Consider the following 27207-nt stretch of genomic DNA (forward strand, 5'->3'; position numbering starts at 1 on the left):
GGATTCTTGAAAATGAAGAGATTCCTTGTAACTTGGGCCGTCCTGGCCCTGGAAGGACTCTCTGGGCTTAGCTGCCAACTTTCTCCTCAGACAAAGGAAGAGTCAGGGATCTAGAGAGGGAAAGTGACTTACCTAGGGTCACACAGTAGGTTAACTACTGGGTGAAAAGACAGAGATCTTTCTGGTGACCAGTGTGTGAAGGTGATGGTGCCGCTGCCTCTGATGAGTTCCTGGGTGCCGGGCACTGTGCTAAGTGCTTTGCATACTGTGTCTCATCAGCCCCACACTAACCCAGTGAGGTTCATAGAAGGTACGGCAAAGAGAGGGTTAGTTACAAGGTCACAAAGCTATAAATGGTGGGGCCAGAATTTGAACTCAGGTTCTTGGCCTCCACTTGATGTCCTGTGGGTACTTGTGCTGCATGGCAGCCTGGCCACGGTAACATCATCCCCTTTGTGCGGGGAGTCCTCACCAGGCAGTCATCACCCTTGAGACACACTCATCCTTTCCTGAGCTCAGGCTGAGGGGAAATTGTGTGTGCTTTATGGGAGGAGGGCAGAACTCAGGCTAGGCCCCAGAGCAGGGGTAAGCCAGAATGTGGGGGGATGGGAGCCACCACATTTGCTTTCAATCTTGTCTCTTTCTCCCAGGGGAATCTCAGCCTGTTCCTGGGACTCAGAGGGGGACATTGTGGCCCCTGTGGGCTTATTTTGATAATCTGGGGTCAGAGCCAGGCATAGGTTGGAAAACCCAGGCATCCTGTCTCCCAGGCTGTGGTTGCTGGAGTGTGAGGGTGGGGTTGGGGAGCGATGACACAGTGGGACCCAGTGGATGGGAAGGGAGAGGGTCACGAAGGTAAAGAGGTAGGGTGGGTAGTGGTAGGGTATAGGGAGCACTGCGCTGGGAGTCAAGAGACCCCGGTCTCCATCCTGGCCCTGCTACTAACTCGCCAGTGTGGTCACTCACCTTCTTGGGACCTGTTTCTCCTTATGTAGACCAAGGAGTTGGACTGTGTGTCTCTTGCAGCCCCTTCTAGCCCAGAGACTCTCTGTGAAATCCACAATTATCCTCCTCCTCTCCCTGTCTCTGATAGAACCTTTTGTCCCTAGTCACTCTTTGCCATCATTTTCTTTTTTTCGGGCACCCCTAAGACCAAGAAATCTTTGCAGGAGTCTCCATGCTATTCACCTGGGAAGGCTGGCTTAGTTGAAGAATGTGGTTAGTTAAGTTAAGAATGTGTTTAGTAAACTTGGCTGGTCCTGGTTGAGTGGCTGGGCAGCTGGATGTAGTTATTCCCCATGATGAAACTGGTAATCAGCTCCATGGTGGAATCTGCAGCTAGCAGCTGAGTAGCTGCCTTAGGGATGCAGTCTGCTCCCAGTGTGTAAGGAGAAGAGTTGAGAAAGGTCTCTGCAGCTTTTTGGCATGCTTGGACTCTGCATGCAGCTGAGTCTTCATTCAGTAGCCTGCCATGACTGTCCCTGGACTTGAACTAGTGGCCTGACATGTTGTCTGGTAATCTTGGGACTGGGCCATTTTACTTGTTGACCTTGGGTTTGTCAACCTCAGCAGCCAGCAGCTGCCTGAGTTAAGAGAAGACTCTAGCTTCAGTGGGCCAGGAGCAAGCGGCAGAACTGAAGCCCAAGGTCTAGGGACCTTCACCCAGCCCCTAGTGATGGCACTTTGAACTTGGACTTCTAGCCTCCTAAACTTCAAGAGGATAAAAATCTGTTAAAGTCATCCACCTGTAGCATTTCTGTTAGAGCAGCACTAGGGAACCAGAACAAGCACAAAGAGCACGGCTCTTATGGCTTGTGACTGTGGGTCCTGTACAATCTTCCCTAGAACTTGCTGCCTGGTAAGGAACTCAGGGCCAGTCCAGCACCCTGGGAGAGGAAGCGGAGCTCAGAGTGGGAGGAGCAGAGACCCTGTTGGGAAGAAGGGGCAGAGGCAGATTCAAGGCTACAGGACTAATTGGGTGAGAGGGGTATGGTTGCCCTCACTTCTTGGTTATCTATGATGGTAGCAGTTACTGAGCTTGTTACAAAGTTACTTAGTTAATTATCTATTTAGTTACCTAATTAATCACCCAGTTACCTACTTAATTAGCTTGTCACCTAGTCATCCAGTTAATTAGCTAATTACCTAGTTAACAACTACTCAGTTAACTAGGTAGTTATCTAGTTAATTGGCCATTTAACAAAATGATTAGCTGACTGGGTAACTAGTTAATAAACCAGTCAATTAGTTAGATACATAGTTAACTTGATAGATACTAGCTAGTTACTAATCAACCAACCTCTTCAATAGTCAACTAGCTAGTTCATAATCTAGTGTAGTCAACTAGTCATCTACCTAGTTAGTCGACTAGGTCAATAGGTAACTTGTTAATTGACTAGTTATATAGTTAGTCAACAAATTAACTGGTTAGTGGGTAGTTAACTCATTATATACTTAGTTACCTAGTTATATGGTTACTTAGTTGGTTATCTAGTTATCTAGTCTTCTGAGGTGCCTCTGGTGGGTTCCAACCACCAATGTGTCAGCTAGTAGTTTCCTGCTTCACCATTTGCACCACCCAGGGACTCAGGGGGAAGCTCTGGTGGCCTAGTGCCACCAGAAGGCACTAGAAGGCTGGTGGTTCAAACCCACCAGCCACTCCTCTGAAGGAAGGTTGGGCAATCTACTTCCATAGAACCCAAGGAGGGGTCGCTATGAGTCCGGTCGGACTCCATGGCAGTGAGTGTGGTTTGTTTTTCTGTGGGGGGCACTCAGGCGGTAGCAGCAGTCGCTTCTCTTCAGGTTTCCTTCCCGGTTTCATCACCTGCACTTGCCATTCATTGTCCGCTTACCGGGATTTGGGTGAAGGTTTACTGCGCCGTCGTTTTAGTTCCTTATCGCCACCAGGTGGCACATAGACACTGTGAAGCTGCCCCTCTGGGTCCTAGTTGGAGTGTGGTGCCGGTGGGGAGGGAAGGAGGGTGCCAGCACCTATCTCCCTCCTGTTCCTCCCCATCTCAGTCGGCCGAGGGGACTCCGTGGGTGCGGGTTGCCAGCACCATCCTCCCAGGCCTGGTAAAACGAGCCCACTCCGACTCAGCCACCCTCCTGGAGAGGTGGGATGAGACCGCAGTGGGCTGCTGGGTCCAGGCAGGACCGGGGGGTGGCCCAGGTGGGCTGTGGCTCCCCCACCCTGGCTGTGCTCTGGATCCTTGAGGCTGGGGTCTACCCACCACCCTCGCGGCGCTCCTCGTTGTCTAGACTCCGCTGCCCCAAGAGTCGGGAAAGGCGGAGTGGGGACCCGCCAGGGCTGCTGTTTTCGCCCCCAGGAACGCAGGTAAACCCTGGCGCACTCCGCGCCCAGGTCTGTGTCTCCCGCTCGCCCCACTCCCTGCCTGTCTGTCACCCACGATGGGTCTTGGTGCCCCCATCTCTGTCCCGTGTCTCTCCATCTCCCTCGTCGCGCTCTTTCTGTGCCTTCCAGGTTCAACCTCTGCCCCGCCCTGGTCCCTGGGACCCTGGCGGCCGCCCCTCCCCGCACACCGGGGCCCACGGGTCCCCCTCAGTCACTGGCTGCTTTCTGGCGCTCGTGTCATCGCAGTCGCCAGCCCCGCACTCCCAGCTTCCTGCCGGTGCGGACCCAGAGGGCGCCGATTGTGGGCGGGGGCGCGGCTGGGGACGCTACCTCTCGGCCGCGACGCGTAGGCGCGCTGGGCCCAGGGGTCCCTGGCGGAGGGGGCGGGCCTGCTCTCGGGTGCCCGCGTCCCCGCCCCGGGCCCACTGAGCGCCGGGCCTGATGGGCTGCACCGTGAGCTTGGTGTGTTGTGAGGCGCTGGAGCCCGGGCCCCCCTGTGACCCCCAGCCGCCGGGACGTCCCGCGGCTCTGGCGCCGGGCAAGTGCTGGGAGCCTGGGGGTTTGGCCTGGGCGGAGAGAGGACCGCTACAGATTCAGGTAGGGCGCAGGAGTGGGTAGGGATGGGGGGAGGACCCCTCGAGTGGGGGAGGGGGTGGCCAAGCTAAGACAAGTAGGCTGGGAGGGGGGGGGGGGGTAGGGCCAAGGGCCAGGGGCCAAGGGCAGACTGCCCTAGGGGCTGGGCTCTGCTAGGACCAGGTGACAGGACAGCAAGTTATACTGATTTCTCACACCTGGGTCTCATGTGCCCTTGGAAGGAGGGTGAGGTAAGAATTGACCCTTGAAGGGGCAAATAGTTCAGGCAAGGCTTAGGGGCCACCCAAGAAGGGCAGAGCTGGGGAAAGACAGGGAAAGGGTTAAACAGCCTTTAACCTACACACACACACTCCAGCTAAACCTGGAATTGACTGTGGCCCTTGGGAAAGCTGTGCCAATGACTGTCTTAGCCAGGGTTGTGAAGCCAGGAGCAAGGGGGCCTCTGAGCGAGGGAGGGCCTCACAGAAGCAAGAACTGACCAAGGATGGTGGGGACAGCTGACCCTTCTCCTCTGTGTTCTCTGTTTCTGGTAAGTCTTCAAGTCTTGTGAGTAGGAGCAGGAAACAGACACAGAGGGGTTGGGGGCGCTGGGAGGTGGATGAGTTGTCTGTGGGGGGAACCACCAGGCTGGTATAGGAGTGGGCACAGATTCCCTCCAGGAGGAGAAGTTATTTGGGATCACTGGAGGCTGGATGCCCCTGCTCCAGACCCCCTGTTTGGGGACTGGGGAGGCTGTTACTTCTTAAAACAGTGCTTGCTATGTTGAGGTTGGATTACACTGGCATCTTACAGCCCTCTCTGCCTGGGGCACACAGTGGGGTTGAGGAAATGGGGTGTCCCAAAATATATCCTTCCCAGGGGTCACATCCCAGCTCCCCGCCCCCCATCAGTGGCAGCCAGTGAAAGCAGGTTGTGTGTGCCCAAGTGCTCCGTCCGCCCTACTTGACTGGACTCCCCTCCAGGGCTGAGATCATGGATATTTGTGGCCACACTCCGTCGTGTCAGGCACAGTACTAGACACTTATAAATGGAATTCTCTGGCCTTCCCAAGCTCTATCCCTGGCCATCATCCCAGTGAGGGACAGGCTTGGTGGGGTACAGTTGTTGCCTAAGCCTTCACGGTGTCTGGGGTCACACGTGTGATTCTGGTGAAATCTTGAGCATAGCTTAGGGCCCTGGGGAGAGGGGCCTGGGGGTATGGGCCGTGTATCCAGACTACCTGCTTCTTACTTTTGGCAAAGGTGTACAATGCCCAGGGAAAGGGGGTTGGCATTGCAGAACCCCTGGACTTAGCCGCCCCCCCCACACACACACACAGAGGTCTGCCTTAGAACCTCATGATCTAATGAGCTCTCTGTCCTGAAGGTTTCAGGGGGAGGTGAGTTGACAGTTTTCTTCCCTTATCTGTTTCTATCTCAGACCCTTCTTGGCCAAAAAGTTCTTCCAACCTTAGTGTTCCCTCTGGGAGTTTAAACTCCTTTCCTGTTTGGAGGTTGCTGCCCAGGCCCTTGGGAGGGACCTTGGACCCTTGGGCACTCAGATTCTTACTGACAGCCCCTACCCCTCAGGCTTGATTGAGCCACTTGAGGTCAGACCATGTAGTTCCTAGTTTTCTTTCTCACTTCTCCGCTTTGTTTCCCAGCTTGCTTTGGTCTCTAGTTTCATTCTAGGACCTAGGCCTGTGGGTGGCTCCATTCCTCTATTCCCTCTCTCTCCCTTTCTCTCCTTCCCTCCCCTCCCCACCAGCTTTGATGCATAGAGTTCCCACTCCAAGGTGGGCAAGGGCAGGGACAGGCTATCAGGGCTGAGAAGCAGAGAGGAGCCAGTGAGCAAGGAGAAGAGACGAGGGCGGGGGGAGGTGTATGTGCAAGTGTGTGACAGCAGCTGGGACAGGGACGGGGATGCGTGTCTGCATTCGGATGAGCTGATTTCTGAGTGGCCTGAGAGCCTGACGCTCGCGTGCCCATGACTCACCCCTCCTGGATCCACACTGATACAACACCATCCCTGCCCTGTCCCTGCTGCCTTGTGCTGGCTCCAGCTGAGAATGTCGTTGCTGGCTGCTCTGCCCTTCCCCAGACCCCCATTCCCCTTGCAACTCTCAGGAGATGGCAGTGACCCAGGAAACAGCAGCCAGGCGGCCTATCACCTGGGCCCTCACCGGAGGAGGTGAGATCCCTATGTTCCTGCGGCAGATAAACATCTGGGCACTCACTCCCGCTCAGGAGTCAGGGCTAAGAAGCTACCAGGCACCTGGGCTCGGAGCCAAGGCACTTCTATTGACACTCCTGCCACAAACATGCCACTTTTCCTGCCACAGTCCTTATCACCTTATCTCAGTGGTCAAGCTTCTCTCCTCCCCTTCCGGGCAGCCCTCTCCTACCCAGGCCATGCTGCCCACACCTGTCCCCTTGAGTACCTTGTCCTCTCCTCACATCACACTACCCTCTGCTCTCTGACAGGCTGCCTAGTCCTCCCCTCCCACAGCCCCCATTGTCCATAGCACTCCCTCCCTTGGCCCTATTTTGGGGCCTGTTGCCCCTCTGTGCTTGGGGAGGGCTGGCCCACCATGGTCTCCATGCCTGTGAGCCCAGCTGTGGAATGTCAGTGCCTGGAGGTGTATGCTGCACCCCTTGGGAGCCCCCGCAGACTCCCACAATTGCCCTGCACTTGGAGCCGTCCTTTGGTCCCACATACCAGCCTGTCAGCTTCCAGAAAAGGGAGGGTGGGGCTTGGCACCCCCTCCTAAGCATTCCCGCCAAACCTTCTCTGACCTGGGCGCCAAGGGGCCTGACAGGCATCTCCAGATGCCAGCCTCGCCTCCTCACTCCCCTGCATATCCCCAGACAAGTGGGTTCTTGTTGAGTGGTGGCGGGAGCAGAGAGGAGGAGGTTCCGGGCTGTTTCTGACTTCTCCCTTCCAAAGGAAGCCCCTGGGGTCAGTTGGCCTGGCCCTGCTTCTCTCCGCTTAGAGCCCACTGAGTTCAGTAGGGGGTCAGGTCCTAAAGCTTCCCCTGCATGCCCATTGTGGGGTCTTCTAAGTTCTGGGATCTAATCTGACTCCCTCTAGCTATGAGTTGAGTCACACTCTCTCTCTTCCGAGTTATATAGAATCATAGACCCCCAGAGCTGGAAAAGGTCATGGTTAGTGGATTCTTCCTTCTAGAATCTGATAAAAGTTAGGGATTCTCTAGCTAGGGAAGTGGGCATGTAGGTACTCACACATGCACATACACATGCACACTAAGCCACCACACAAACACAAACACGGTGTCATATACCACTTCAGGCTCACCAAGGTTCTGATGCAGACCAACCCTGCATTTCATAGAGGAGGCCCAGAGATGGGAAGTGACTTGTCCAAGGTCAATACAGTAGGTGTCCTGGCCCCAGACAAGTGGGGTTTAACCCCAGGTGAAACTCTTTTCTTCCCAGAGGCTGCCTACAAGTCAGGTGAACTTGGTCATTCATTTATTCAACAAATATGTTAGAACATTTGCTAGAAGCAGGCACTGAGCTAGGACCTGGGGATACAGCAGGGAAGCAGATAGCCCCTGTTCCTGCTCTCATGGGGCTCCAGTGGGAGTGAGAGACTGCAAACAAGTCATTGCCCAAATAAATGCATTATTGGCAGCAGTACTATGGAGGGAAATGGGTCAAGGATACCAGATGGATCAGATTTAGAGTGAAGCCCAAGTGGAAGTGAGCGAGGAGATGCAGTCTAGGTCCAAATGGAGGAGTTGTGCACTCACACAGAATTGTACAAAGGAGCTCTCTGGCTTCCCTGGCTCCCTGCAACCTCTCTCATCCTGGCTGTGGGTATCAGGACTGGCAGGAGTGAGAGACGGAGTAAGGAGACCAGCGGGAGGCAGCTGCAATTGTCTGGGTGAGACTGATGGTAGTCTGGGGTAGAGAGTTGGCAGGTAGCTGAGAGGGCTGGGTGACTTCAAGTCTGATTGCGGGAGTGGGAGGTGGGTGGAGAGGATAGCACACAGACATGGCTTGGGATGGGGTGAGAGGGAGATGAAGGTAGGTAAAAATGACTCCCTGATTTCCAGCCTAACTTACTCTCAGCTCCTGACCCTTCAGCTTCCAAACATGGTAACTGATAAGGCTTGATCAAACATTCCTCCATTTTCATTTAACATTTTATGAAAGTTTATTATAAACATAGAATTGTGCACAAATTTTCATAAACGAAACACACTCATGTGCCCATATACCCAGCACTCAGGTCAAGAAATAGTCATTACCAGCACCCAGATGTCCCCTGCCCTTCCCTTTCAGCTACTAATCCCCTCTGAGGAATACTGTCCTAACTTCTAACAGGGGGCAGTGGTGGTCCCGTGGTGGAATTCTGACTTTCCACGTGGGTGTCTTGGGTTCGATTCCTGGCCGATGCACCTCAGGGCAGCCTCCACCCGTCCAGTGGAGGCTTGTGTGTTACTATGGTGCTGAACTCGGTGGAGCTTCCAGACTAAGATGGATTAGGCCTGGTGCTCTACTTCTGAAAACCCAGCCTATGAAGACCCTATGGGTCATAGTGGTCTGATGCTGTTATGCATGGAGTCACCAGGACTTAGGAGCCAACTTGATGACAGACAGCCAACAGTGACAATTTCTGTAGCATCTATTTCCCTGTTATAGAATTTCTTAACAAAAGAATTGTATTTTTAGCAAATGGAGCACATCATGTGTATGTATGTACATTTTTTGTGTCTTTTTTTCAAAATTTTGGTTGTGAATTTCATCCATATTTTTGTGCGAGGTTGTAGATCATTCCTTCTCATTGCTGGATAGTGTTCTGTTGTGTGAATATAAACAATTTATTTATCCATTCTGCTATCAACAGGCATCTGGTTATTTCCTGTTAGGGCCATGGAAATAGTGCTGCTGTAAACACTTCCATGTGGGTCTTTCTGGACCATAAGTCCCAGTTCCTGTTGAATGTCCCTTCATGTCTCTGAAAGACCCAAGCCTCTCAAGAATCGGAGGAATCAGCCCACAAGGAATCATTCCTTTGGGTATCCTGACAATGGGGAGGGGAGACATCCTGGGGAAGATGAGAAGTCTCTCTGTCACCCTAAAATGTCACTTTGAGGTGACTCTTCTCATCCTGCCCCCTCCTCCAATGTGGGCCTCAGGTGCAGGATGGGAAGGAAGAAAAAGCTTTAGAGACCTTCTTTGAAGTATTCCTACTTCAAGGTGGTGGTGGTGAGGCATCAGCTGACCACCTCTGCCATCTTCGCACTCTTTGGGGGGCAAGACTGGGTCGCTGGTGGAGCCAGAAGTGTGTGAAGGTGGGGACGGGGCCACACCCTCTATCCTTCCTTTGTTGAAAGGGCAAGAAGCCAGCTACTGCTTCCCTGTTTGATGTATGTGTTTGCCAAGGGGCCCTGGCACCAGGAGAAAGCCTGGTGCCAAAGGCAGACAAGCTAAGGCAGCCCCTGGGGGGGCAGCAACCTGAGCAGGGAAAGCAGAGGCTGTCGTCCAGGGAGGCTGTGTTGTGGAGAGAAAACGGGGCTCAGCCAAGGCTAAAGGTCCAGGCCCCTTTGCTGATGATCTCAGTCCTGATCCCTAAATTCATGTCCCACTCCCAGCCCTGGTGCTTCTGGTCAACCCCTCCTCTTCCTGGTCTGAGTAGTCCTTAGGCCCAGAGTTGACAACCAGGTCTCCACTCCAGCGGTTGGGGATGGGGGTGACCCCAGCTTTAGTGTCCTTTCTAGCCAGAGATACTGGAGTTTTGGGTTGCTTCTGGGGGTAAATGTTGACAAGTCTATCTCCCGAATAAGTCCATGAGCCAGTGTTTTCAGGCCACAGTCAAGTTTTAGTGAACTCAGTATCCCAGGCAGTTAGCAAAGGAACAGCAACATCTAAATGGTCAGTGAGGTTTGTGGGATGGATGGATGGGTGGGTGGCCACAGTGGGGCAGATGGGACCCCAGAGAAGGAGAGGGAGAACCTAGATGGAGGCCGAGCCCAGGGTGGGGAGAGCAATGGACAGGGGTGGGCTCTGCACTGGGAGGAGCTACTTTTCCTTGGAAGCTGGGATCTACCCTTCCATATCTGGTCCTAAGTTCCATGGGTACCCACTGAGTGGGCCTGGAGGTGGGAGCTAAGTTCTCTTCAGCTTCAGTCAGGCTCAGGCTTGGGTGGATGTCAAACAGGAATATCTGCAGGTGAGAGAAGGTCAGCTGAGAAGGACTTTTCAAGCTTTGAAGAAAGTGGGAAGGGAGATGGGATCTTGGTGATCAGCTGGGGCTGGCAGTGGGTGGCAGTCACAAGGAGGGCAGCAAGGGTTTTCTCCTGACCTCAGTACAAATTTTTGCCTCTGCCCATTTCCTCTTGGCATTCTTGCCAGCACCCCTTTCTCAGGAACTTCTGGGTGGCCCATCAAATCCCTTATCACCCCACTTCTCCTGCCATGGCTGAAAGCAAAGGAGTCAGGAATGGCCTGGCAAGTCCATAGACCAGTCATCAGAGTCTTCTGACAAAGCCTCAATCTGCTGTCCCATGGCACTGGTACCCACGTGTGGCATGCTGGTTCTGCAGCCAGTGGAATTTTCTGAGTTCTCATGTCTCTTCTCCCCTCTGTGTCCATCTCCTTTTCCATCTGCCTCTTATTGCATCCATTCACAGCTACACTTTTACCCATTCACCCTTCATCCACCTTTCCTCTCTTCCACCTATGCACTCTTCTGCCCACCCCACCCTCTGCTACATACCATACACACACATCGTCTTACTGAATAAGTCCTGGCCCTCTCTTTGGAGGCCCAAGTGGGAGATTAAGATGTTCAAACACCTTATCTTGGAACAATGTGCTGAGTGCTCCAGGCAGGCTGTGTATAAGCTGTTATGTGGCCATAGAGTGGGGAGTGGCCTAAAGTGTCTTGGGCAACCTGGAAAGGCCTCACAGAGGAGGTGGCATTTTGAACTGGGCCTTAAGAGATGAGTAGGAGCTCACCAACAAGTAGCAGAGGCCAGCCCTTTTTAGTGAGACACAGAGGTGTGGAAGTGTGGGTGCATTCAGGGAGGCCAGAGTAGTAAAGAGTGGGTAGAATATAGGGTTGGAGGGGAGAAGTTCATCAGAAGCTGGAAAAGAGATGGGGTCAGCATGGGAAGGCCTTGAATGACAAGCTTAATTTGGACCGTAGCCATTGGAAGATTCAACTAAGGAGGAACTCCAAATTGTAAACTATCCCTGGCACAGGGTAGAGGATGGGTGAAGGGTGGGTGTAGGTTTCTCTCACGGTTGGACCAAGCAGGGATGTGGGGAATATGTGTGTGTGTGTTGATGTGTGAGAGTGTGCATGTGTGTTCAGGAGTGGGAGTATGGGGAGGCCTGAAAATCCCTTCTTCCTTTGGTGGACCCACTAGAAGCTCGTTCCCCTTCCTTGTCCCTGATTTCACCTCCATCAGCTCCCTCACCTGCCAACTAACGGCTCCCAAGAACTGGAGTCTGGCAGGCGAGGAGTTAAGCCAGGAGCCCAGAGGAGGTGGGGCTGGCTCTCTGCCATGTTCTTTTGGCTCAATTTTAACTGCAGCCCAGCCCAGACATCACTCCAATGGCGGTTGGGCAGGGGACAGGCCTGGCTTTGCTGGGACCCTGACACCCAGGGTAGGCCTATCAGCCCTGCCTTCAAAGAGTTGGGGGATGAGGAATGAAGGGGGGCGGGCAGGGACCTGGGTGCTGCCAGGAACTTGGGTGCAGTTTCTTGGCTGAACACTTTTGCCTGGGGGCACTAGCTTGGGGTGGTTGGCCAAGGATGGCAAGAAGTAGGTGGGGTCAGAAAGTGCTGTAGGGCCCCATTTTCCTTCCTCTTCTGTTTTCTTGGGTCCAATAAACCAACGCACCAACCCGTCCCTGCCCTGGGGAGGAGGAGGTGCTCACTCTTGCAGGAGCAGGATTCTTTGGGGTCAGAGCTGCCTCTTCTGCGGGCCTCCTCTTGCCTTCCTTCCTCTTTGAGTCTGTCTTGTGTTCTATCTGTTTCTTTCTGTGAGTCTACCTGTTTTTTCTTCAGGAATCACCCTGTTTCTCCCCACAGGAGCCAGGAAGCAGGAACAGATGGCATCTCCCTTATAGAGAGCACAGGATGAGGTTGTGGGTACACAAGCAACCTCCAGGTTAAACTGAGTTCACCATGGGCTTTGCCACTTCTGGGCTGCGCATCCCTGAGCGTATTATGTGACCTCTCCGTCCCTTTGTTTCTTAGCTGCCCATAAAGCCTTTTAGTATAGTGTAGGGTACACCAATAGCACTTAATAAAGGGTAGCTGTTGGTGTTATTTAGAGATTATATTAGTCTGGTTCCTCCAAGAAACAAGATGAAATTGATTGCCGGAAAGGGAAAATGCCAGAGTTAAAGGAAACAGAGAGGAAGCTAGGGAAGGAAGGCTGGGAGGGCCTCAGACTGCTGTGGAGAGTTGGGTAGAGGCATCGGTGACCTCTGTTAGTCTAAGGCAAGTACAGTAACCCAACAGGGAGTCCTTGAGCCAGAGTTGGCCGACAAAGTCCGTGTCTTCTGGTCACATCTGCCAGAGTATCCCGCTGCTCTTTGTCATTGGGGAGCAGCCTATGGAGTGTGGACTCAGCAGACACAGCGATGGGTTCAAAGCGAGCAGCAGCTGGGGCCCCCACCCAGCCTGTCTCAGTAGGTGGAGGTGTGCAAGGTGCATTCTTCTGGCCACCAGAGGCCTTGAGACATGGAGAGGGAGAGAGCTTTTGGTCCTGGGGATCTGAAATCATTCTGGGGATGGTGGTAGGGGGACCTGAGGATCAGGAAGGAGCCAGCAGCCTGGGCCCCCACGGGCTCACGTTCCATCCCAGGCCTGGGCCTGCTCAGCCTGGCTGGCAGGCCTCCTGTCTCCAGGCCTGGCTTTTGGCTGGCTCCTGGCTGTTGAGTTAATATCCTTTACCCTAGTCATGTTCAAGGGTGTGGTCCTGCTTGGGGCTGAGGGCTGACTGCCCCTGGCCTCTGACACTCCTCTCTGGTCCTTTCCCCATCTCTCCTCCCTGCTTGGAGTGCCTCAGCCCTGAGGGGAAACGGAGGCACAGGTGTGCTAGACCAGTGAGGGTCCTGGGGCAGAGGCATTTAGGAATCTGCGTTGGGCTGGTCTTCCCTTCTCCCTTGGACAGAGCGTCTCAGCCCGAAGTTCATTCTCGAGAAGTATGGGCAGGCAGCTCCTACCCCTGCCATTAACCGTGGTGTCCTCTGGGCCTGGCCAGGGCTGGCTGGAATGTGGGGCAGGGGTGCAGAGAGCAGTTGCCAAGCAGCAGCACCATTAGGGGAATGAAGTTGGAGCAGCAGCGAGTATTTCTGGGCAGTGTGCTGAGGCCATCTGTGGGAGGTCAGACCAGGCCCTGCCAGGCCAGACTGTCCCCTGCCTCCACTGCTCCCCACCACTGCTGCAAGAGGCAGAGACTGCATTGAGATGTGGGAGCCAGGCATTAGGCCTCTTGAAGCCCAACCACTCAATATACCAAGCAGGGCTAATTTATTCCCTCGCCTCTTAAAGGAATTGTAGCATAGCAAGGGTGTGTGGGTGTGTGGGGAGGGTGTGTGTGTTGGAGATGGTGTCCTGGGGGCAGTTACTCTGAGGTTCCCCTGCAGTTTCCCCAGGTCCTCTGGGCTCCCTGTGACTGGACATTGCACCTCTGAGGCTTCAGCTTAGAGAGAAAGCCTCAAGGTGGAGGGAGTAGGGCCTTGGGGGTGAGCAGGCTGGATGAGACCTGTCTCACCATTTCCTAGCTGGGGTCCTGGGCAAAGTGCTTGGTGAGTCTGAGCCTCAGTTTCCTTACCTGTAAAGTGGGGATAACAGAGCCCCCTGCCCCGAGCTGGTGTGGCACCCACTTCATAGCAGAGGCCAAGCTCCCGGACACCGCCCTGCTCCTGCCCGCCCCCACTCTGTGCTGGCTGCCCTCTCCTTCTGTCTTTTGCCACCCTCTGCAGTCTGGAGTCCTGAATGCCCGGGTCAGTGTGTGTGTGAGGGGTGCCGAGGAACAAGGGTGTTCTGGGATGCTCCTCTCTGGGGTTCAGGGAGTGGGAGTGAGAGGTGGGGACAAGAAAAGCATGGGCCCAGGGGTTGGGCTGATCTGGTCTGTTCTGCTACTGATGAAATGAGTTCTGGTGGCACAGTGGGTAAAACATTTGACTGCTAAACAAAATGTCGGTGGTTTGAACCCACCAGCTTCTCTGCAGGAGAAAGAGGAGGCAGCCTGCTTCTTTAAAGATTTAAGGTCTTAGAAACCCTAGGGGGCATTTCTACTCTGCCCTGTAGGGTCACTGTGAGCTGGAATTAGCTGGATGGCAATGGATTTGGTTTTGGTTTTTGGTCACTGACTAACTGTGTGAACCTTAGTTTCCTTATCTGTAAAATAGGAATAACATTTACCTCACAAGGCTACCGAGAGGCTCAAGGTCGTTACTGTATGTAACGTTCCTAGCATATGCAGGTGGGTGGTCAGTAGTCACGTAGCAACCTTGGTAATAAATGCCTTTTAGTGATGCCTCACATGACAGCCCTGAAAAGTGTTCTGAGCAGCATATTAGCCTGTTTCACAGATGGGGAGGCTGGGGCCCAGGGAGGTGACTTGTGTGGTCTCCCCACTGTTAGTGGAGAGTTGGATGAGAGCCCAGTCCGGGATTCCTGGCCCATGGCGCTCCTGCATCTCACCCCTTCTCCTGCTGAGCAGGACAGCCCATCAACCAGGACGGGGCATGGTAGGGGCAAAGGAAGGGATTCCTATGGTTCTGAAAGGTCCCTTGGGAGCAAGAGGTCCTTGTCTTGCTTGATCAGTCGGTTGTTCACCTGGGACTCCCCCTTCAGCCTTCCCTCAGCCCTGAAGCACCCACCCCTTTCTTCTGCCAGACCTGAGGCAATCTATAGAAAGGGGAGGTCTGCAGTAGCCACCTGCTTTGGAGATGGGACAGGGAAGCCCAGACACCTCTCTGTCTCTCAGGTGCCTCCAGGTTGTTGGCACTTGTGACCACGTCCTTCAGGAAGCTACTTCTGGCCCTCGCTTTCTCTCCCACCCCCCTGAGAGCATGAGTCCCATCCCCTGGCCACTGTTGCTTCTCCCCCGAACACTTTGGCTGCTTCTGTGGCTCCATCTTCCCTCCCCTGCCCACTGGTTGGACATTTCCAGCTCTGGGGTGTCCCCTCTCCCCCTCCTTGCCACATTTTTCTCTCTCTGGGAGCCAGAGACACTTTGTGAAGCTCTTTGTATGGATTTGCACTCCCAAGGCCAGGCAGGGGGACAAAGGGACACTCCTCTCCCCTCTCCCTTGTCCTCTCTCTTCCCCAGAGGCTGTGTGTATGTCTCCATGTCACAGCTTGGCATCCTTTATATGTAACTTGAGAGGCAGAGAGAGGTCTTGAAGGGAGTTTGGGGTGTAGAGGGGTCCTTGGGGCCCCTGGACTGAGCCTGAGTGGTCCTAGTGGGAGAATGGAGGTGGTTGAGGCTATTTGAGGAGGGGAGATTGAGCCTGGGAGTGGATGGGGCAGGAGACCAAGTCATTGGCTTTCCAGCGCCAGGAGTGGGTACCGTTACCTGTACCTCTATTTCTCTGACTCTATCCACCATTCTCTCTCTCTGTGCTTGTTTCTCTATCTCTGTCTCTCCTCTCCTTCCCTGTTGTGTCTCTCTTCCTCCTCAGCTCACTCTCTGGCTGCCTGATACTTATTCTTACCCTTGGCACTCCCCCTTCTCACTGCAGAGAGACCATGCAGGCCCCCTCCCCACTTCCCATGCCAGGTCCAGGAGGTCCCTTAAAACCAGGAGCCTTTCCCTGGCTTCTGCCCCTAACTCACCCCTCCATGGCCTTAAATGCCTGCCCTGAACACTGTTCCTCCCTCTCTCCCTCAGCTTTGGCCCTTCTTCCACTCTGTGGGGCCTCATCCCTGGGTAGTCTCTCTGGGTGCTGTCTCTTTAGAGCATCAGCCTCAGCCATGCCTCACCTTTACCCTGGCCAGCCTGGTGACCTCACAGTCTACAATAACACTGAGGTGGCTGGCTGCCTGCTGGATCCTGGCTAAGAATAGACCCGTACTTGGTGTGGCCTCAGGGTTGTCTGGAGCAGGGGGGGGCGTCCAGCCCACAAAGTCCCTCATGCTCCCCCTTCTAGAGACACGTTCTGCTGGGGCCCCTGGCTTCCCCACCACCCTGCTGTGGTCAAAAGCCTGGCTGGAGGGCCATGGGCCCCAATGGCTCCTCGGAAGGACCTCCTGGTACCGGTGGGTGACATGTAGATGGAGAGAGGAAAGCTGAGTGCCAGGATCAACTCAGGATTCATAGCTGGTAAGTGTTGGTGGCCAAGAATGAAATCAAACCCAGGCTCTGACTGGAGGCACAGACACTTAAGACCTTAGAGGGTTTTCTTGCATTCAGGTTCAACTAAGAGGCAGGGTTCCTTTCCTAGGTCTGCACTTTTCTTGCTTTAGACTCTGGACAGTGACTCAACCTCTTTGAACATCAACTTTCCTACCTGGAAGATGAGGGCTCCCACCTCTTGGGGCCACCGTTAAGCAAATCTTTGCTGAGCTAGTGGTTGACAGGGTTCTAAAAGGCATTTTCACAAACCCAACCAGGCTGGCAGCCTCCATTCCTTTTCAGCTTCAGCCCCTGGTCCCTCCATCGTTTCCTAGCTTGTTGGATGCCCTCTCTATGTCTGGGTCTCCATTTTCTCTCTGGTCTCCAGATCTCTCCATTAGGAACTCTTAGGCCTTGAGGTATATGCAGAGCCTCTGGGAGAGGAGTTGTTTTTAGGTGCCGTCAAGTTGGTTCCTATGTACAACAGAGTAAGTCCTGTGCCACCCTCACAATCCTTGCCATGTTTAAGCCCTTTCTTTCAGCTACTGTGTCAATCCATCTCATTGAAGCCCTTTCATTTTCATTGATCCTCTACTTTACCAAGCGTGATGTCCTTCTCCAGGGACTGGTCCCTCCTGATAATATATCTAAAGTATGTAAGAAGAAATCTCACCATCCTTGCTTCTGGATTCTGGCTGTACTTCTTCTAAGATAGATTTGTTTGTTCTTCTGGCAGCCCATGGTAAATTCAACATTCTTTACCAACATCATAGTTCAAATACATCAATTCTTCTTTGGTCTTCTTTCTTCATTGTCCAGCTTTCATATGCATATAAGGTGTTAGAAAATACTATGGCTTGGGTCAGGCTCACCTTATTCCTCAAGGTGATATCTTTGTTTTTTAACACTTTCAAGAGGTCTTTTGCAGCAGATTTGCCCAATGCAATACATTGATTTCTTAACTGCTGCTTCCAGGGGCATTGATTGGATCCAAGTTAAGTGAAATCCTTGGCAACTTCAGTCTTTTCTCCATTTATCACGATGTTGTTGATTGGTCCAGTTGTGAGGATTTTTGCTTTCCTCATGTTGAGGTGTGATCTATACTCATCTGTGTCATCTACATGTCATAGGCTGTTAACAAGTCTTCATTTAATCCTAATGGGTCATTCTTCTTAGAGTCCAGCTTCTTGTATTATTTGCTCAGCATATAGATTGAAAAATGGTGAAAGGATACAACCCTCACACACACCTTTCCTGATTTTAAACCATGCGGTATCTAGCCCCTTGTTCCGTCTGAATGACAGCCTTTTGGCCTATGTTCAGGTTCTGCATGAGCACAATTAAGTACCTTGGAATTCCTGTTCCAGAGGAGAGCCTGGCCTTTTGCCAGTTTGGTCAGGATTAGGTAAAGCGGAAGGTATGAACTGATGCCTAACATGGGACTCAGGGTTTTAAAATTTCCAAGAGCTTGTTTATTTTCTTCTTTCATTCTGTGAGCATTCTTATTTGATAACTCCCTGTTTTATTTCAGGGAGCTCTGGTAGCGAAGTGCCTAAGGCACTTGACTGCTAACCAGAAGGCTGGCGGTTCAAACCCACCAGCCACTCCTCGGAAGGAAGGTTGGGCAATCTACTTCTGTAGAGACCCTGCCTTGGGAAATCCAAGGAGGGGTCGCTATGAGTCGGTTCTGACTCCACAGCAGGGTGCTTTTTTTTTTTTTTTTAGTCCCTGTGTTGCCTCTGCTTCCTCCAAGTTGCCTTTGGTGTATCTTGTTTATCTGTAAGCTTCCCTCTGTGCCTGGGGAGCCTGATTTTTGCCCCATATTTAAGGTGGGGCTCTAACGGGCAGATTGTTTGCTCTGAGGGTGGGAATGAATCCACTAGGGCTTTGCTCCAGGGTATCTGGCTAGGTTGCCTCATTGTGGAAACTCTTGTCAGCATCTGTGGGTATCTCCTCTTGGCTTGTCTGATCTCATGGAGAAGTCTCCACCTTCTGCCTGGGGGGTTGCTGGCCTGGCTGCCCTTCATGCTAAGTCAGTAAACACTCTCTTAACTCTCTCTATTCTATGATGTCCATGTCCTCAACTGTGCCTGCTGTTCTTCAGGCCAGGGACTGCTGTTTCGCTCTTTCCAGGGAAGTAACCTCCTGTTTTCTGCTGGGATCAAAGAGGAGATCTGGAAAGAAAGCCACCTCTTCAGTGTTCTACAAAATCCTCCTGTTTGGTTTTGTTTTCACCTCATTCCCAAAGATATCTGATGCCCCCAGTCCTGAGCCTTTTGGGAGTTCTGTGCTGAGTCTGGTGGCTTCTTGACTTTTCCCACAGCCAGTTCGGGGTTCAGCTTTCTCAGGCATAGGATTTCCACTCACTCATCGTCTCCCAGGATTCTGACACCGTTTTCAGGGGAGATAAAATATTTGACAAGTGATCAGAAGGGATTGAGTTGGGAGCCTGGAACGGGTCCTGAGGTTCCTGCTGGGCCAGGAATTCACCCTTTCCCTGAGTTAGTTGCTGAGGAAGGGCCTGACAACCCAGGGGAGGGGCTTGAACATTGGTAAATGGGTATTTACACCCTGGAACAGAGTAGTTAATATGTCACCACTGGAGGGTTATGCTGGGAACACCTGCTGAATGTCCACTCAGCTGTTGTCTCCTCTTTTTCTTTTTTTTTTTTTCCCCTCCAGGATTTATGTTTTAATAAAAATTCCCTTTACTGTTGTTTCAGTGGGGTTTTGGGAAGGAGCAAGAGTTAATGTGTGTGTCCAGTTGTCCAGCTTCACCCTGAAGTACCCACCTCACCTCTCTGGGCCGGGACTCCCTCACCTGCCAAAGGGCAGGCTGACAGGGATGCTGGGGCTGGCGATCTGCCTGGGCTGCAGATGTACTCCCCTGTTGTTAGCTGTCATGGAGTCAGTCCCCAACTCACGGGGACACCCTGCGCAACAGAACAAAATGCTAGCTGGTCCTACACAATCCACTCGATTGGTTACAGATCACACTGTTGTGGGCCACAGGGTTTCCATTGGCTGGTTTTTGGAAGTAGATACCAGGCCTTTCTTCCTGGTCTGTCTTAGTCTGGAAGCTCCACCGAAACTTGTTCGGCATCATGGCCACATGCAAGCCTCCACTGATGGATGGGCAATGACTGTGTATGAGGTGCATTGGCTGGGAGTGGCAGCTGGGTCTCCTGCATGTAAGTGAGGATTCTACCCTTGAACCTTCTTCTCTCTCTTTCTCTCTCTCTGATTGTATATATATCACCCTTTGTCTGCCAGTTTGTCACACTGTGGTGACTTACATGTTACTGTGAGGCTGGAAGCTATGCCACCAGTATTTCAAATACCAGCAGGGTCACCTATGGGGGATGGGTTTCTGTGGAGCTTCCAGACTTAGACAGACTAGGAAGAAGGAAGGGGCGTTCCACTTCTGAAAAAATTGGTCACTGAAAACTTATGAATACCAGTGTTCTGGTTACCTAGTGATGCTCTTGACAAGACTATACCACAAATGGAATGGTCTTAACAAGCAGGAATTTCTTCTCTTACAGTGTGGAGGCTTTAAGTCCAAGTTCAAAGTGCCAGGCTCTAGGGGCTGGGTGAAAGCCCCTCAGCCTTGGGCTTCAGCTCTGCCTCCGGCTCCTGGCCCATTGGAGCTAGAGGCGCTTCTTCACTCAGACAGCTGCTGGCTGCTGAGGCTGAGAAGCCCCAAGTTGACAAGTAAAAAGGCACTGTTACGATGTTACCAAACCACAAGGCAGGCCATTAACTTAAGTCCATTGTAAGTCCCAAGGTCGGCACAGCATAGCAGGCTGCTGAGCAAGGACATGGCTACATGTAGGGGGGTCCAAACATGCCACAGGCTAGAGACCATTTCCAAGGCTTCTCCTTATATACAGGAAGCAGACCACATCCCAAAGGCAGCTACTCAGCTGCTGTGGTAGATCCCACCATGGAGTTGATTGCCAGTCTCATCATGGAGAATAACTACCACCAACTGCCCAGCCACTCAACCAGGCCCAGCCAAGTTGACACACAAACATAACTACCACAACCAGTGAAACATTGTCTGATATAGTGCTGGAAGATGAGCCCCTCAGGTTGGAAGGCACTCAAAATATGACTAGGGAAGAAGAGGTGCCTCCTCTAAGTACAGTCAACCTTAATGAATGGATGGAGTAAAGCTTTGGGGACCTTTATTTGCTGATCAGGCATGACATAAAAGGTGAAGAAACAGCTGCAAACATCCACTAATAATTGGAACATGGAAAGTACAAAATATGAATCTAGGAAAGTTGGAAGTTGTCAAAAATTAAATGGAATGCATAAAGGTCAATATCTAAGGCATTAGTAAGCTGAAATGGACCAGTATTCACCACTTTGAACCAGACAATCATATGATCTTCTGTGCCAGGAATGCCAAATTGAAGAGGAATGGCATCATATTCACCATCAAAAAGAACATTTTAAGACCTATCCTGAAGTACAGTGTTGTCAGTGATAGGACAATATCCATATGTCTAAAAGGAAGACCAGTTAAAACAACTATTATTCAGATTTATGCACCAACTGCTAAAGCAAAAGATGAAGAAATTGAAGATTTTTCCAACTTCTGCAGTCTGAAATTAACCAAACATTCAGTCAAGATGCACTGATAATTACTGGGGAATGGAATGAAGAGGTTGGGAATGAAGACGCAGCATCAGTAACCGGAAAGTATGGCCTTGGTGATAGAAATGATGTTGGAAATCACATGATAGAATTTTGTGAGACCAATGATTTATTCATTGCAAATACCTTTTTTCAACAACAATGACTGAACGTGTGGACCTTGCCAGATGAAATACACATGAATCAAATTGACTAAATCTGTGAAGAGACAATGGAGAAGCTTAATACCATCAGTCAGAATAAGGCAAGGAGCTGACTGGAATGGACTATCGATTGCTCATATGCAAGGTTAAGTTGAAGCTGAAGAAGATTAAAACAAGTCCCCAAGAGCCAAAGTCCCACCTGAAATTAGAGACCATGTCAAGAATAGATTTAGTGGATTCAACACTAATGACTGAAGACCAGAGAAGCTGTGGGATGATGTCAAGGATATATACATCCAAGATAGGAATCAAGGTAGGATCAAGATAGGACCAAGGAAGAAAGCAAAACATTATTAAAAAGACAGGAAAGAAAGAAAAGACAAAAATGGATGTCAGAAGACATCTTAAACTTGCTCTTGAGTGGATTAGCTAAAGTGAATGGAAGAAATGATGGAGTAAAAGAGCTGAACAGAAGATTTCAAGGGGCAGCTCAAGAAGACAAAGTAAAGTATTATAATGAAATGTGTAACAACCTGGAGTTAGGAGACAGAGGGGAGAACATGATTGGCATTTGTCAAGTTGAAAGAACTGAAGAAAAAAGACAAGACTCAAGTTACAGTATGGAGGGATTCTATGGGCAAAATATTGAATGATGTAGGAAGCATCCAAAAGAAAAAAAAGATGGAATACACAGTCACTGTACCAAAAAGAATTGGTTGATGTTCAGGCATTTCAGGAGATAGCACATGATCAAGAGTCAATGGTATTGAAAGAAGAAACCCAAGCTGAACTGAAGGAATTGGTGAAAAATGAGGCTCCAGCGATTGATTGAATATACATTGAGATGTTTCAAGAAATGGATGCAATGCTGGAAATGCTCGTTAGTTTATGCCAAGAAATCCATAAGACAGCTATCTGGCTAACCAACTGAAAGAGATCCCTATTTGTGCCCATTTCAAAGAAAGGTGATCCAACAGAATGTGGAAATTATTGAACAATATAATTAATATCACACGCAAGTAAAAATTGGCTGAAAATAATTTTAAAGTGGTTGTAGCAGTATACCAACAGGGAACTGTTAGAAATTAAACTAGATTCAGAGAAGGATGTAGAATGAGGATACCATTCGTTGATGTCAGTTGGATCTTGGCTGTAATCAGAGAATTCCAGAAAGATGTTTACCTGTGTTTTGTTGACTATGTGGATCATAATAAATTATGGATAACATTGCAAAGAATGGGGATTCCAGAACACTTAATTGTCCTCATGAGGAACCTGTACATAGACCAAGGGGCAGTTGTTCAAACAGAACAGGGGGATACTGCATGTTTAAAATCAGGAAAGGTGTGAGTCAGGATTGTAGTCTTTCATCATAGTTATTCAATCTGTATGCTGAGAAAATAATCCAAGAATCTAGACTATATGAAGAACACAGCATCAGGATTAGAGGAAGATTCATGAACAACCTGTGATATGCAGATGATACAACCTTGGTTTCTGAAAGTGAAGATGAAGCACTTACTGATGAAGATCAAAGACGATAGCCTTCAGTACAGATTTGTTGTTGTGTTGTTGTTATGTGCCATCAAGTCATCTCTGACTCATAGCCATCCCTCCTTGGGTTTCCAAGGCAGTATCACTACGGAAGTAGATAAGGAAAACAAAAGTCCTCACAAGTGGGCCAGTGTGCAACATCATAATAGATGGAGAAAAGGTTGAAGCTGCCAAGGATTTTCTTTCACTTGGATCCACAAACAATGTCCATGGAAACAGCAGTCAAGTAATCAAACGACATATTGCATTGGGCGAATCTGCTGCAAAAGATCTTTTTAAAGTGTTAAAGAGCAGGGATATCACTTTGAAGACTAAGTGTGACTGATCCAAGCCATAGTGTCTTCAATTTGCCTCATGTGCATTGGAAGCTGGACAATGAACAAAGAAGACCTGAGAAGAATTGATGTCTTTGAATTATGGTGTTGGCAAAAAGTATTGAATATATCATGGACTGCCAGAAGGAAAAATCTGTCTTGGAAGAAGTACCACCAGAAAGCTCCTTAGAAGCAACAACGGCCAGACTTCGTCTCTTATACTTTTGTCATGTTATCAGGAGGGACCAGTCCCTGGAGAAGGATATCATGCTTGGTAGACGGGAAAGGGTCAGAGTCAGCGAAAAACAGGAAGATTGTCAATGAGACGGACTGACATAGTGGCTGGAACAATGAGCTTAAGTATAGCAAAGACTTGTGAGGATGGGGCAGGATGGGGCAATATTTTGTTCTGTTGTACACTGGGTTGCTATGAGTTGGATTGGACTTGATGGCACCAGTGACCCCTCCTTGGGTTTCCAAGGCGGTATCACTACAGAAGGAGATTGCCCAACCTTCCTTCCAAGGAGTGGCTGGTGGATTTTAATTGCCAGCCTTCTGGTTAGCAGTCAAGTGCCTTAGGCACTATGCTACCAGAGCTCCTAACAACAACAAAATACATAAATAATATTGTATACAATATACAATTTCTGTATTTCTAGGCCCATTCCCTTCCTTTTGCTCCCGTGAACAAAATGTGACCCCTTTCCAACCATGTCCCGGCCCCTCCTTCCTAACTTTGAGGAGCAATAATGATTCCATCAGCCTTTTCCTAAGATGACTCCGCCCTGACCTCCAAGTTGCTTCACAGCCCTCCTCATCCTCACCTGTGCACCTTCACTCCATCTCCCAGAGACAGAAAACTTAAGGAAGAGGAGAAGCTGGTACTAGACAGAACCAGGTCTGAGTGGCTCAGGCGAGCCCTAGCTGGAGAAGGGGTTTCTTAGGGATGAGATACTGATGTCTGCATGGGAAGTGGTTTTGTACCACAGAGAATCTAACATGGCCATGAATGGTAGGGATGAGCTTTGGTTTCTTCAAGAGAACCTATACAGAAGGGCATTGGGTTGAGTGTGGCTGGAGATTTAGGGACTTGGGGAGCAGGCCCATTTTTTTGCTAAGGCGCACATGGAATTCTAATGCCAAAAAAAAAAAAGAAAAAACCAAACTTACTGCTTTGGAGTTGGATCTGACTCATAGCGACCCCTATTTGGGTTTCCCAGGCAGTATCTCTACAGAAGTAGGTTGCCCAACCTTCCTTCCGAGAAGTGGCTGGTAGGTTTGAACTGCCAGCCTTCTGGTTAGCAGTCAAATGCTTTAGGCACTATGCCAACCAGAGCTCCCTGGAATTCTAACACTGAGGTTTTATGCTGAACCTGGAAAGTTGAAGACTCAAATCCCATTTTGGAGTTTAGAAGAAGAGAGTAGGGAATAGTAAGATGAAAACAGGGGCCTTTCACTCTGGCAGTGTGGTACCTTATTGGAGGACCTGCCTGTTGTCTAACTTGAGTATTTCCTGCTTCACTTCTAGCCCATTTCCTCCTGCTTGTCTTGGTGGCAGAAAATCATTACTCTGCTTCCTCCTCCTCCTTCTTTGCACAGGAAGCCTCTCCCAAGTCCTTTCCTTTCTTGGGTTCCAGCCTCTTCTGTGTTCATGTGCCTCCATTCTACCTCTCCTTTGGCCTCCTTCCAGCATCTCAGAGCAATGTTGTTTTGGTCTCATCCTGCTGGGTCTCCTGGCTCCTCTTTCTTGGGTGTCCACCCCCCAGATGATGGTGTGAACAGCATGTTCCAGACAGGGTGCACTTGCCGAGGGTTCTGGCGGGTAGCGTCTGTCTGGTGGGGGTAGGGTGGTTAATGAGCAGCTGCCAGAGCCAAGAAGGGCTGTGAGTGGACTTGCTTTGCAGTCACCCTGGGGTGCCCCTCCAGCCCCAGATCCTGAGATATTTATTGACCAGTAGCCCCAAGGGTGCCCCTAATTCCTCTTCAGGGAGCATTTTCTCATACCTGTCAATATTGGGTCCTGTGCCAGGAGTTTTCACACTTAATTTAATCCTTACAACAACCACATCAGGTTAGGAGCCTTGTCTCCATTTTACAGAGGAGGAAACAGAGGCTCAGGAAAGGGAAATAAACTCAAGGTTAAGCAGGATTTGGACTCTTTATGGCTTTAGGAGGTGGGTGTGGGGGGCTGTGGGAGTGCCACTCCTATACATGTTCTCCTGGGATCTTCTCAGCTACACTGGGAGGAAAGGCAAATGCAGCAGTACCCATTTTCCAGATTAGGAAACCAAGGCTCCCAAAGGTGCTGTACTGTACCAAACTTAGTCCAGGATGTTGCCACCTTTCCTAGGGTCAGACTCACTGCATTGGGAGTGCTCATCCATGCACAGGGCCGGGTGTGACCTCGCTGGGATGGGGCTGCACAAGGGCAGCTGTATCAGTGACCTCCTCCTCTTGGTCATGCCTGGGGTGGCCTGCTCTGGCCACCCAGAAGCTGTCAGATACAGTGAAGGTAGAATGTGCCAAGGCTCAGACCCTCTGGGGTGAGGGGAAGGGGGTGTCAAATTGTACCATTCAGGTCTGGGGAGGAAAGGAAAGTCCGTCGGCCCCAGGGAACCCTCCAGCCTTGCTTTGAGGGGACACAAGGATCTTACTCAGGCTGGTTGTGGGGTCCAGCCAGAGCTCCCTGAGGGGCTAGTCTCTCCTGGTTTCTGCAGACTCACGTCTGGATGGGCTTGATGTCCCCCAGCAGCTTGTCTGTGCCAGCTGCAGCATATTCTAGATCAAGAATCAAGTGCCTGAGGACCCAAGGCCCAGGGTATCTGGCTCCTGGCCAAGAGGGCTGCAGGTGGGCCCTTGAGGGTCTCTGCGCTTATTCCCCTCTGGGCCTGTCCCTTCAGTAGTCTGAATCTGGAGAGGCAGGAATCCACAGGAGCCCCTGGCCCTGACTGCTTCAGGGGCCTGGGGATGAGGCCAGCAGGTCTACCTTGTTTCGTACCTTGGTTTCTCTGGCCTGCTGGCAGCTACACCCTGTGCATTATTCTCTCCTGTTTCTTTGATTCCTTTCCTCTGCTCCCCTCAAGCAGAGGCTAGCCTTTCACTGCTGCTCCCTACTCTGAATGGGATGGCCAGGAATCTTCCCCTCTGTCCCTTGTCCCCCCGTCCTCCCATTTGCCTCCTTTCCTTCCATTCACTCTGTCTCCTTTGCTCTCCCACACCAGTCCACTCACTCCCCCGTCTCTAAAGCTCTGTCTCTGCCACTGCTTTTCCATCATTGGTTGGTCTCTTGGAGGCCCTGTTTCCTTCCTTGTCCTGTCCTCACCTAAGTCTTGGGGTCTGTCTGGGGCCTATCTCCCTGACCTGGCTTCTCCAGGCTCTCTTTCCTTGTCACAGTTCCCTGGACCCATCTACAGGGCACAGGCTGAGGGCTCTGGAGGGAGTAGAGAGCCTGGAGTCCTCCCTCTCCCGCCCCCTCCTCACACTGCAGACACAGTGGTGTGGGGTGGGCCAGGAAAGGAGCCCAAGGAGATAACCCACAGGAGAGGGTTGATTGAGGGTGGCAAGGAGCCGGTCGGAGGGGGGTGATGGGTGGAGGATGGAGGCAGTGAGTTGGGATCTGAGTGGGCCGAAGGCCTGATTATCTGTCTGCATTTGCCTCCCGTGCTTACCTCTCCCTCTAGCTGTCTGCCAGTCCCTGTCACTGCCTTTACCTTTCTGTGTCCTCTTGGTTTCCAGGACTAGGGGCTTTCTTTAACCCAGCTCTCTCCTGCTGCGCCTCCCATACGAAGTCACCCTCTCTGTCCCTTTCATGGGCAGATCAGCCAGTGGGCTGGTTTCCCAGGCAGAGGAGGGGCTGGGGCGGGAGTGGGTGGGGGTAGAGGAGCATGGTAATTGCATTAGCTAGTTCTGATGCAATTGGGCTTCCCAGACTCGGGGCCCTCCCCAGCCCTCCTCCCTTCCGCCCTCTCATCCCGCTGTCCATTTATCTCCCTCCCTCTCCCAGTCCCATCAGAATCAATTAGACAGTCCCTGCTTTAATCTCATTGCTGGAGCCTGGGCTCAGACCCAGCCGCTCAGCTCCCAGGGCTGCAGACTCTATGCTGGGCCCTGCCACGAAAGCCCCAGGGGCAGAGGGATGACCAGGATGACCTTGGGGGCCCTGTTCTCACCACCCCACCCCGCAGATGCTCTGGCCTCCCTCCCACCCAGCTGCTCAGAGAGGGAGCCCAGACTGCAGGGCTTCCCAACGGATCGATACTCACCATCACTCCA

At 51.3% G+C, this 27207-nt stretch overlaps 1 protein-coding gene across 1 annotated transcript in view; it reads left to right on the forward strand.

The window, feature by feature from the left end:
* The first annotated feature begins 3796 nt into the window (after positions 1-3796).
* TNS1 (tensin 1) overlaps positions 3797-27207 on the forward strand; it is a 270893-nt gene continuing 247482 nt past the window's right edge. Inside the window, exon 1 of the mRNA XM_007959717.1 lies at positions 3797-3952. Coding sequence (XP_007957908.1) covers positions 3797-3952 — 156 coding nt within the window. The remainder of the gene's footprint in view (positions 3953-27207) is intronic.

Source organism: Orycteropus afer, unplaced genomic scaffold, assembly GCF_000298275.1.
Source record: "Orycteropus afer afer isolate SDZICR_OR568_19922 unplaced genomic scaffold, OryAfe1.0 scaffold00002, whole genome shotgun sequence".
Classification (NCBI taxonomy): Eukaryota; Metazoa; Chordata; class Mammalia; order Tubulidentata; family Orycteropodidae; genus Orycteropus; species Orycteropus afer.